Consider the following 12,625-nt stretch of genomic DNA (forward strand, 5'->3'; position numbering starts at 1 on the left):
CAAATATTCTTATTGATTATAATTATAAAAATTAATAATAATGTTATTCGCTATCGCTTGCATGTGGCGTCTAAGAAAATAACGCCAATGACTGTCTTTATCAAACAGAAATGGACTTACAGACGTGAAAGCGCGTTTCTCGTCACCCAGGGACAGAGAGGGAGGAATAACTTCGGCGAATGGGGTTAACACATGCACAAAACCATATACGGAGACAACCAGCCAACAAGGACCTACGATACAGCACGAGGAGCTCTATAGAGCCAATACCTTGTAATAACCCGTCATGTAAAAGAATCTGTAACTGAATTACTTTGCTCTACACCCGAAAGAAACACAATGTTGTAAATCAATTACACTTCAATTTTTTTTTTTTTTTTTTTTTTGGTCTTTTGGCCAGTTCTTGGGCTGCACCCGCGGCATATGGAGGTTCCCAGGCTAGGGGTCTAATCAGAGCTGTAGCCGTCAGCCTACACCACAGCCACAGCAACGTGGGATCCAAGCTGCGTCTGCGACCTACACCACCGCTCACGGCAACGCCGGATCCCTAACCCACGGAGCAAGGCCAGGGATTGAACCTGCAACCCCATGGTTCCTAGTCAGATTCATTAACCACTGCGCCGCGACAGGAACTCCAATTACACTTCAATTTTTAAAGATGTTATTTTGAGAAGGAGGACGTCTCTGGGCTTCCAGACAGCCAAGGGGTTCATGGCAGAGAAACGGGTTAGAATCGCTGCTGGCCGACCAACCGTCAGGGGGAGAGCCGGGCCGGTGGGCTGCGGGGAGCAGGGGTCGGGGCCGGGGCGTGGAGGACTTTGACGGGCACAGCGGGTTCAGTGATGAATAGAGGCTGTGTGTTAGGCGTCCAGTCCGAGGGACCAGTGGGGCATCCCTGGAGCGGAGCGAGGCAGAGGGCTGGGGGGAGCAATGGAGCGTTGGTTTGGTTTTGAACATTTAATTTGGGCAAATCCCACTGGAGCCGCCGAGGGAGGCCAGGCCTCAGGAGACCCGCCGGTAGCAACCACGGAGCGGCAGGTGATGCCCTTTCGGGATTCCCTGCGTGCGCTCACTCGGGCCCCTCAGCGACGCCACGCGGAGTGTCACCCAGTTTGACGTCTCAGGTGCCTTTGGTGGTGGTGGTGGGGGTTACAGAGAGCTATCTTAGAACTCAGATGTCCCTTCCATCCCTGGGTCCTGCCTCCTCCCGCCCCCAGATGCCCAGGAGCCCTCTGCGTGCAGCCCCACCTGGACACAGATGTCACCAAGACGCCAGATGTCCGGCGGGGGCACAGAGGGGAAGAGGGATCTTGTTCGGGAGGTGCCGATGGCTCTCGGGGTCCTGAGCGCTGTCTCTCCGGGTGTCTGTCTCCTTCTGCTTCTCTCCTCCGCTTCATCTCTCCCCACCCCCACCCTCACCCCGAGGCAAACACAATTTCACCGCCTCACACCCCCGGGCCCGTTGGATCAGAGACACCACTGCTGGGGGAGGACACACAGCATCGGGCAAAACAAGATCAGAGCCACACGTGACATGTGATGGGAAAGAGAAATTCCTGTGGTAGAGGTTCGTTTCCAGTCACCCCAACCGGCTCGGAAACTTTCAATACAATTTTCAGCCAAGCACCTGGGGTTTCGCAGCAGCCTCTGCTAAAAGGGGAGTGTGAGGCCTTGGCCCCTCACTCACAGATGGCTAATTTTAGTACCCAAACAAACCAGGTCCTGAAACCCTTCTCTCCTCCTCCTCCCCGCCCGCCTGGCCCACCCCTGAGAGCCTCAGACTTCCTGCTTCGCGGCAGCCCTGCCTGGAAGGGCAAGCCCGGGGACCCAGGGACCCAGGCCGGGGCGCTCCTGGGGGTGAAGGGCTGGCTGGCGCTTCAGGGAGACAGGGTGTTGGGTCAGCATGGATGAGTGGCCAGGGAGGGGACAGGGAGGGACAGAGGCAAGCCCACCTGCATCTCGGTACATGTGGCCTCTCCCACAGGCCCCCCAGCACGGGGGAGGGGCTTCCCTCTCCCTCTTCACGCTTTCCTAAATTTTATCTGACCTTGACCCTGCCCCCTGCCCCCAACTGGAGCCTAACGTGAGCTCCGCGAGAGCCTGCACCCAGGAAGCCACAGGTGGCTCGGACGAGCGTCCCGTTTCCTCTGCAGATGTCAGCTCTGCCCCTTCCTGGTGAGGCCCCTCCCAGACTCAGTTTCCCCATCTGTTAAATGGGGGTGATATGTGCCACTGGCACAGATAGGTGGCAGGCTTGGAAACACCAGGATATGCCTGGCACGGAGTGGGTACACTGGTCCGCTGGAGGGGACGGCACTCTTGGGCTGGTGTGGGGGGTCTTTTTTGAGGTCAGAGGTCTGGGGCCCCCAAAGCAAAGGGAGCAGGTAGTCCCGCGTGGCTTACCTGAAGCGGAGCTCAGAGGCAGGAGCCAGCAAATGACTAGGGGGACAGCAGGCAGGCCCACAGTGTGGGCTGCGGCTGCTCTGCTACCAGCACAGTGCTGCTAACCAGAGGCAGGGGAGCGCCCAGCGAGAGCAGCGGCAACCTGGGCTGACCAACCGCATCCTGACCCAGGCCTGCGAGGGGCCGGACTTTGGCCCCTTAGGAGCCCAGCCAGCCCAGCTCCCTGGAGACCCCCACCAGCAAAAGTGACCTCTGCCTTCCGTTTGCATTTTTCTTTTCTTTTATTTTTTTTTGGTCTTTTGTCTTTTGAGGGCCACACCTGCGGCATATGGAGGTTCCCAGGCTAGGGGTCAAATCGGAGCCGTAGCTGCCAGCCTGCGCCACAGCCACAGCAATGCAGGAACCAAGCCACGTCTGCAACCTACACCACAGCTCACAGCAACACCAGATCCTTAACCCACAGAGCAAGGCCAGGGATTGAACCCGCAACCTCATGGTTCCTAGTCGGATTCCATAACCACTGAGCCATGATGGGAACTCCCTACATTTTTAAAAAAGGCACAAAAACACAACAGAATAACTTGCCCTGGAGAGGGAGTTAGGGGAGCTCTGACGGCTCTTCCAACACCACTCTCCCAGGGTCTGTTTGCAGCCAGCTACCTTGTTGTCAGCGGGGTCTGTGAGTCCCCCGATCCTTACAAGTCACTCTCACACACGACAGAACACCTACTTGTTCTTCAGTTGCCCTAAGCTGGTTTCTGCAACCCACCAAGAGTGGATCTTAACACACCCGCAACTGTAGCAATGAGCATCCCCTATAAACCTTCTGTTATTGTAGTCGTCAGGAGAAATAAAACCCAGTTGTTGTAAAGCATCGATGTTATATGTCGATTTATCAAATCATTGCTTCTGGATTTTTTAAATACTAACAATTGCATGACTGAAAACACTGTTTGTTTGTTTGTCTCTTTAGGGCCGTATGCACGGCCTACGGGAGGTCCCAGGCGAGGGGTGGAATTAGAGCTGCAGGTGCCGGCCTACGCCCCAGCCAAGGAACACCAGATCCTTTAACCCACTGAGCAAGACCAGGGATCGAACCCGAATCCTCGTGGATAACTAATCAGGGTCGTTACTGCTGAGCCCTGAAAGTACTATTTATATAATTTTTTTTTTTGTGTCTTTTTGCCTTTTCTAGGGCCACTGCTACGGCACATGGAAGTTCCCAGGCTAGGGGTCGAATCGGAGCTGTTTCCACCGGCCTACACCACAGCCACAGCAACGCGGGATTCAAGCCGTGTCTGTGACCTACACCACAGCACACGGCAACGCCGGATCCTTAACCCACTGAGCAAGGCCAGGGATCGAACCTGCAACCTCATGTTCCTAGTCGGATTCATTAACCACCGAGCCACGATGGGAACTCCTATTTTTATAATTCAAGATTCTAGGCAAACTAATGCCTCCACACATCAGCCCCTTCCTGCCACTGGTCAGTCTCTGAGCCCCATGCTCCACTGCCTGCGGCTGGCCAAACCAGAGATGGGTGAGAAGTTTAAATGCATGGCCTTTTTATAACCTGTGCCTTTTGAACTCTGAATGTTTGGGCTATTAAAATGGATACAATCAATTCTACTTTAATAAAATACAAATTTTAAACCATGGATACGAAAATTCGACACTAAGAATGAAGGCGAAGCACACATCTTCCTGGAAGCCTCTGCCCCCTCACTCCCGAGGCTCCCAGTGCCGGGCAGCTGGCCTGAGAGGTGACAGGTGGATGCCCCCAGTCCCCATGTCCCACAGCCACTTGGGGATGGCTCAGCAGGTGTTCTGCACTTGGAGAACAGTGGGGGCCGGGCAGGGAGCCCTTCCTGTTGCTTTCTGTTTGGGTCCCTGGGGTTTGAAATGAAAACTAAAAGCCAAGGTTCAGCCTTGGTTGGCGTGGCCCCTCTCCTCCTGGAGATTCCGCGCCAGGCCCTCAGAGCACAGAGGCAAGGCTTTCTGGAGGCTGCTGGAACTGTTGCAGAACCTTCTGGGCAATAAAAGGGGCTGGAGCAGCTGCTGGGAGCCGGGCCACCCCATCAAGCAGCCAGAGCATCCTGGTTGCCCTTGGCGGGCCTGCCAGACACAAACCTTGGAGACGGAGCACAGCAGGCCATGCAAGGGATGCCAACTCAGAGGGACGCACTTATAGGCCAACGAGGCCCTCAGATGCAGCAGCTTTTGAGGGCAGCACGATGGCAGGACGCCACGGCGCAAAGATACTCCTCTTCTCCATCCCCCACCTGCCCCTCCCCGGCTTGTGGCCTTGAGGTGGACACCCAGGCCCGCCCAGGCGGCAAGACCAGGCAGGGGAGGCTGCCCCCATCCCAGAGAGGAAGTCTGCCACCTCTCGATATGATCATTAGGCGACCTGGCCCCAAACCAGACACTGCCCTGGACAGCAACCCCTTCCCCCGTTGCTGGACGAGCAGAGAGGCACACAGATGCCACAGGGCCCCACACAGCACCGCTGAAGGGGAAGATCCAGCCTGGGAGCCTGCAGGTGGCCAAGCAGCCAGGCCTGGGTGGAGTTCCAACTATCAGCTGTGTGACTTTGGTCAAGTTACTTCACCTCTCTGAGCCTCAATTTTCTCCTGCATAACGTGGAGAGACGTTTTGGAATCTGTAAGGACCAGGGCATTTGTAAAATGCTTGGCCCAGAGGAGGAACTGAAAAACAAGTTAATATTTGCCTAAGCCAAGAGCAATGGGCCTTCATCTCTTGGGACTTACAGGATCCCTTAGGAATCTGAGAAATCCTGGCTTTTGTCCCTAGAACAATGTAGGTTGACACACACAGCACGCTTGCTGGGGCTCTGAGCTGCGTGGCTGGGGTCCTGGGAGGTAGACCAAACATTTGTCACTGGTGTTATCGGCCTGGCCCAGGGCACTTTCCAGAGCCTGGGGCCTGGGCTCGCTCGCTGTGTGGGTGGCATGCCCAACGGTGCAGCTCAGAGAGGCCTCCCTGAGCCCTGGGCCGGCTCCAAAGGAAACCCTCAGTCTGCAGGCCCCTGGGTGATAGCTGGAGCCGCAGCCAGACTCTGCAGAGCTTATGCTCTGCCTCCCCGGGCCCTGCTTTCCTTCCCGGGCGGCTGACAAACGGGAGCCTGGGGCTTGAGCAAATGATGTCAGGGGGTCTTCTTTGAAATCATCAGGGGACCGATTCCCCGGGGTGCCACACCCCGGGCTCCTGCCAACTTTGTCTGACCTTCACCCAGAATGCAGAGCCCGTCCTCACGTCTCTTTGCCCACCCGGCTGATGGGCACAGATGCAGCTCCACAGCTCTGCAGCCCGCAGCCTGGCTAGAATTACTTGAGGAAAAAAACACCCGCTACCAATTCTTTTAAGGTATCTTTCTCCAAGGGTGGCCTGTCTTGCCCCCTCCTTGTCGAGCCTGCCCCCCAGTTCTAGGCCAGCTGCAGGTCTGCTTCTTCTGCTCAAGCCTGAGAATGCTGAGGTCAAAGACATACATATAAATAAATCAGAGGGCATCTTCTTACTGCAGGACTCTTTTCCAGGCATGTCTGTCTCCCTGGCGCTCTTGACATACGTTACAAGGAAGCCTTGTTTCTAAGTGGGAACACGACTGCCTCGGTGCGGGGAAAATTTATTGTTGAACTTGGAGCTCTAACAAGATGGAGGAGGAACACCTGCGGCTCTCACGGCTCCTCAGGTGGCAGTTTATCTGGCCCTAAATAATCACTGAACCTCTGGAATCATGGCCTCTCCAGACCCAGCACATCCAACTTGTTCCTGGGGGCTGTTTGGGAAGAAGAAGAATTGCTAACTGGCTCTTGTGGGAATTTTATTTTATTTTTAAAGGCATCACACTTCTGGCAAACTCATTCTAGCGATGTAGAGCTGGTTTATCACAAGGAGAGGACCAGGCCCCCTCCTAGTCAGCCCCCCCCCCCCAAAAAAAACCCCTCATTACTCCCAAGGCTTTGTGGTGCTGATGTGATCTCTAAGAGTCGAAAGGCTAGAAAATGCTACAGGATACATGCTATTGTCTTTTTAGGATGAAGTATTCGTTCGTTAAGAGTTCTTTTATTAACAGTTTATATCTCTAATGTGAGGCAAAAACCTACCAGAAGGTCCACTCATGTCCATGGTATCTGAAACTACAAAGGAAAAGGTTGTTCCTCTGTCTGTGAAGAATTACTCTAGGCTGCAAGTAACTCAGAACCGAAATGAAAGTCATTTGGGACAAAATAAAAATTTACTCCAGTCTCACGTCTAAGAAACTCAAGCATTACCAAGAACATTTTTCAGAGAACACGAACAAAATATTTTAAAGTTTGGAAGCACAAAAGACACAGAATAGCCAAAGATATCCTGAAAAAGAAAAATGGAGCTGGAGGAATCAGGCTCCCAGACTTCAGACTCTACTACAAAGCAACAATCATCAAAACTGTATGGTACTGGCACAAAGGCAGAAATAGAGATCAGTGGAACAGGATAGAAAGCCCAGAATTAAACCCATGCACCTACAGCCAACTCATCTATGACAAAGGAGGCAAGAATATACAATGGAGAAAGGATAGCTTGTTCAATAAGTGGTGCTGGGAAAACTGGACAGCCACATGGAAAAGAATGAAATTAGAACACTCCCTAACACCAGACACAAAAATAAACTCATAATGGATTAAAGACCTAGATATAAGACCAGACACTATCAAACTCTTAGAGGAAAACAGGCCAAACACTCTCCGACAGCAACATCTTATCAGATCCACCTCTTAGAGTATTGACAATAAAACCAAAAATAAACAAATGGGACCTAATCAAACTTAAAAGTTTCTGCACAGCAAAAGAAACCCTAAACAGAACGAAAAGACAACCCACAGAATGGGAGAAAATCTTTGCAAGTGAATCAACTGACAAGGGATTCATCTCCAAAATTTATAAACATCTTCTGCAACTCCATACCAAAAAAAACAAACAACACCATCAAAAAATGGGCAGAAGACCTAAACAGATAGTTCTCCAAAGAAGACATACAGGTGGCCAAAAAACACATGAAAAGATGTTCAACATCACTCATCATTAGAGACATGCAAATCAAAACCACTACGAGGCACCACCTTGCACCAGCCAGAATGGCCATCATCCAAAAGTCTACAAACAAGAAGTGGAGAGGGTGTGGAGAAAAAGGAACCCTATGACACTGTGGGTGGGATTGTAAATTGGTGTAACCACTGTGGAAAACAGAATGGAGACGCCTCAGAAAACTAAACATAGAGCTACCATTTGATCCAGCAACCCCACTCCTGGGCATCTATCCAGAGAAAACCACGACTCACAAAGACACATGTACTCCAATGTTCATTGCAGCACTATTTGCAATAGCCAAGACATGGAAACAACCTCAATGTCCATCAACAGAGGAGTGGATCAAGAATATTTGGTACATATACACAATAGAATATTACTCAGCCATTCAAAGGAATGAAATACCAGCATTTTAAGCAACATGGATGGACCTAGAAATTATCCTGCGAAGTGAAGTCAGCCATACAATAAGACACCAACATCCAATGCTTTCACTGACATGTGGAATCTGAAAAAAGGACAGACTGAACTTCTTTGCAGAACAGATGCTGAGTCATGGACATTGAAAAACTTATGGTCTCCAAAGGAGACAGTTTGGGGGGTGGGGGGATGTGCTTGGGTTATGGGATGGAAATCCTGTGAAATTGGATTGTTATGATAATTATGTAACTACAGATGTGATAAATTCATTTGGGTAATAAAAAAGAAAGAAAGAAAGAAAGAAAGAAAGAAAGAAGGAAGGAAGGAAGGAAGGAAAGAAAGAAGGAAAGAAAGAAGGAAAGAAAGAAAGAAAGAAAGAAAGAAAGAAAGAAAGAGAGAGAGAGAGAGAGAGAGAGAGAGAGAGAGAGAGAGAGAAAGAAAGAAAGAAAGAAAGAAAGAAAGAAAGAAAAAAGAAAGAAAGAAAGAAAGAAAGAAAGAAAGAAAGAAAGAAAGAAAGAAAGGAACTCAAGTAGCAGTCCTGGGCTCCAAAGTCTCACCAGTGACTCTGGTTTTCTGTTCCACCATCCTCTGTATAGAGTTTTTGTCATCAGGGTCACCTCAAGATCTAAGATGACTGCTGGAGCACCAGCCATCACATCTGTATTCTAGATAGGAAACCAGAGGAAGGGCTCTTTATCTGCCCTGTCTCTACCCTAAACTTTGCCTTACATTTCCCTGATCAGCCTAGCTGCAAGGGAATCTGAGGACATTGGTCATTTATCTGTTTCTCAGGATAAAATCAGGATTCTGGTGGTGGTGAGCAAGGGCATGTAGCTATCAGACTGTCAATGAACAGTTGTTCCTACAAGCCCCTTGAACACAGAGATCTAGGTTTGAACCCCAGCCTGCCCCCTACCAGTGGCTGGATACCAGGCAGGGTACCAGGCTGAAGCTGGCCGGGTCTGGCTGTGCCTGTTGGACCTGAGCCTATACTTAGAAACTCGGCACTGAGGAGGTCGAGGAGAACATGGTTCTAGAATCCAGAGCCTTTGCAGTCAGTTGTCCTGGGCCGTGGGCAGCAAACCCACCACGGGCCCTTGGTCCATGTGTCCCCCTCCTGAACCAGAGGATGGAGTGAGGTGACATCAAGGAGGAATGCTCCACGCACAGAGACGGAGGACACGTGCAGGGGGCTCTGAGTGAGGGGGGGCCTGGCCTTGGGCTGGAGTCAGGAGACGCAGGGGCCTAGGCAGTGAGACCTTCCAAAGCAGCCTATTAAAGGGGGGGCCCTTCTCAGGGTGACAAAATAATCTTCCATCCAAACAGGACGCCTCTTCGTCAGAGGGGTTGCTATTAGTAATTAGCCCCCAAGCGGAAGATAAATCAGGCCTGTCTTGGGAAAACAGAGGCAGGTCACCCTATCTTCATGCAGCATGTGACATGGGCCTGAACTTGTAGAGGGGAGGAGGAAGGGCCCTCCCAGAACAGAGGGAAGGCAACCTGCTCTGCCAGCATCTGTGCGCCTGTGCCTGCGCAGTTCTGCAACAATGTAGCATAACCTGTATCCATGAGCGCAGGCGTATGTATAACTGTCTGCTCAAAATTTATGGAACACCTTGTAAGGGGGACAAAGGAATTTAGATGTAGTGGGAAAACTAATGGGGTATATAAGGAGACGTCCCGCTGTGTTTGGGGCTCAGCCTTTGGATATGAATCCGCTGAGCCAGGGCCGGCGGATAAATGATGCTTCCTAGCAAAACGGTCTTGGTGGCCTGTCTCCCTGGCTGAGAATCCTACAACAAACTGAGCTCGCAGGGGGTGGTCTGCACGTTAGCAAGGCGGCAAGAGCTGAAAACCTCTGCAAACTACTACATTAAAAAAAAAAAAAAAAAAAAAAAAAAAGGTTGAAAACAAGGAAATAGAAAGATTTTAATGCAACAAAAATAATACCACGGTGCATGTCCCCTCCTGCCTGGGACTGTGCGGATCGTGTGTCCCGAGGGCCGGCGGGTGCCTGGCTTTCAGGGTCCCCACCCTACAGGCAGCACACCTGTCCCATGCGTTACATTCAACTGCCACTCCGGCTTCCAGGGGCCACTGGCTTCCGACCTGGCTCTGCGTCCTTCGTGGGGGTCCCACCTCCCTGCTCATGCCCGCAGGGCTGGCCACAGACTCAGGAGGTCAGCCCTGGGCAGAGGAGACGACTCGCTGCCCCGACCCGCGTGTGACTGTCCCCCCAGCCGCAGCCGCCCCCGGGGCTGCCTGGAGGGGCTCCCCGACTGAGGACGGAACCCCTAGGCCGTCTAGGCAGTGGGGTGCCGCCTGGCTCCACGGCGCTGCCCGGCGGAGTCCGGACACCCGTCCCGAGTCCTGCTCAGACTCAGCGGCGCCCCCGCCTCACAGCTGGTCCTCATCTACCCAGACGGTCTTGCGCTGCTCTTCGCAGATCTTGTCCTTGACGACGCGGATCAGCTCCTCCACGCTGCCCCACATGTCAGCCTCCACCGTGGCGTACAGGCAGGGCAGGGCCTCCAGCTCCTTCTCCTTCAGCCGGCACAGGCGCAGGAACTCCTCCTCCGTCTCGGGCCGCAGCAGCATCTTCCTGCAGGCGGGGGCAGGGTGAGGGAGACACACGGGGGCTGTGGCATCACTGTCTGCCCACCCTGGGAGTGCCCGGCCACCCTTGCTGGCGCCCACCCACTGACCACTCGGGCCCTCCCTGCCCACCCACGGACCTCCCTTCCCGGCTTTGTTTCTCCAGACGGTCTACCCCTGAGCTTCCTATGTCCTGGACTCTTTTATTCTGTTCTTCGTGGAATCCCAAGAGATGCCCATTTTAGAAAAATGCCCTTGACGGGAGATCAAGATGGCAGAGGAGTAAGATGTGCTGCTCCCCCTTTTCCCACAAACACATCGAAAAAACACATCTACGTGTGGAACGATTCGCACAGAATGTCTACTGAACGCTGGTAGAAGGACTTCAACCTCCAAAAAGGGCAAAAAACCCTCCACCTAACAGGTGGAACAAAGGGAAAAAAAGAGAGAGTGAGAAAAAGAATCAGGATGCGACTAGCACTCCTGAGAGGGAGCTGTGAAAGAGGAAAGGAACCCACACCCCGGGAGGCCACCTAACCGAGGGGGAGATCAGCCGAGACGGAGGGACCTCAAAGTCACTGAGAAAAGCACCGCAGCTGGACTGAGGAGGGCCAAGCAAAGGAAGAGCCACACAGACCATCGGCACCACAGCCCCAGCCGGCACAGCCTGAGATGCTTGGGTGGGTGCTGGGCGCTGAGCCTCAGGCTCCGGAGGTCAGTTCTGGGGAGAGGACAAGGGCTGGCTGTGTGGAGACAGCCTGAGGGGCTAGGGAGTGGTGCACCACAGGCTAGGGAGTGGTGTGCTACTGGCTGGGGAGCAGAGCACCACAGCAGAGGGAACGTGGGAGCTGGGCCTGCAGGAGAAGCAAGGCGCCGTTGTCGGGGAGGGCGAGAGGAGGAGGGCGGACCGCCATAGGAATCTCTTTCCCTGAGCACGTGTGGGCTCCCAGAGGGCGGGGCACCTCTGGCACAGGCCATGGGTGGCAAGAGGCCACTTGCTTGGGCTGCAGGAGACTGGGTGCCTCTTGTGCAGGCTATGGGTGGCTGGGCACCTCTTGTGTGGGCTAAAGGCAGCAGGAGGACTAGCATGAGACAGTGCTTCTTGCATGATCTACAGGCAGTGGGAACAAACCACAGCAGTCATCTCAGAAACCAGAGGGGGGCATGGCCTGCCACCACTAGGGGTCTATGGACAGGCTCCACCTGCAGCCCCAGTCACCTCAGATGTTGGCAAAAAAGAGGGCACTGCAACCAAGCACCATTGATGTTCTCATTCACCTGGGAACACACCCTCCCTGCTGCTGCCAATGCCAAATGCTTGATCACTGTCACTTCCCAGGATCCTGCAACCAGGAGCAGCTTGTGCAGCACTTCCTGCATTGGCTAAACAGGATGGGGTGCTTCTTGCATGGTCTACAGTCATCTCTGACTCAGAGGTGGGCATGGCTTGCCACCATTAAGGGTCTGTGACAAGCACCTCTCAGACACAATCACTTCAGAGGAGGGCATTGCGACTGAACACCACCTATTGTTGCTCTCACTCCCCTGGGAACTCACACACTCTGTCACTGCCACTGCCAAGTGCTCTGGGCACCACCTAAATCTGCCTGAGGCTCATTACCACTTCGCAGAGCCTTGCAACTGGGAGTTGGCTGTGCCACCTTCTGGCAGATCCTTGCTACTGGCAAGAGTGCAGCAACCAGGCACTGACCACTAGCCTTACCCATTGCCTCCTTCTCCCTGGAAACACATTCAGCACCCTATCAAGGGGATAACAGCCTGCTCACACTGAAGAAAGAGACAGCAAATATCCAAACCCCCATGCCAAAAATAAATAGTAACACCCCACAAAATACAAAGGGGTGCTCTTACATAGAAAGACCTTCAAGACTACAGTAGTTCGTTTCCCTAAACTCACAGGAAAAGAAAAATATAAGCAAAACGAAGAAGCTTGGGAACCATTCCCAGTTAAAAGAACAGGAGAATTTACCTGAAGCAGCAGACAATGAAAGAGACCTCTGCAGTCTAATAGGCACTGAGTTCAAAAGGGAGATAGTGGAAATACTGAAGGAATTAAGGGTGAGTATGAAGGAATTAAGAGCAGATATAAACA

General features: G+C 52.7%; 1 protein-coding gene across 5 annotated transcripts in view; it reads right to left on the reverse strand.

Annotated features, from left to right (window-relative positions):
* Positions 1–9,821: 9,821 nt before the first annotated feature.
* Positions 9,822–12,625, reverse strand: part of CARD11 (caspase recruitment domain family member 11) — a 121,975-nt gene continuing 119,171 nt past the window's right edge. For all 5 annotated transcript variants that reach the window (XM_021086018.2, XM_021086015.2, XM_021086019.2 and 2 more), the window contains exon 25: positions 9,822–10,519. In XM_021086018.2, coding sequence (XP_020941677.1) covers positions 10,315–10,519 — 205 coding nt within the window. In that variant the 3' untranslated portion in view covers positions 9,822–10,314. The remainder of the gene's footprint in view (positions 10,520–12,625) is intronic.

Source organism: Sus scrofa, chromosome 3 (assembly GCF_054392235.1).
Source record: "Sus scrofa isolate SSC_HxYL_T2T_F1_AM1 chromosome 3, Sscrofa_HxYL_maternal_Yorkshire_Landrace_v2.0, whole genome shotgun sequence".
NCBI lineage: Eukaryota > Metazoa > Chordata > Mammalia > Artiodactyla > Suidae > Sus > Sus scrofa.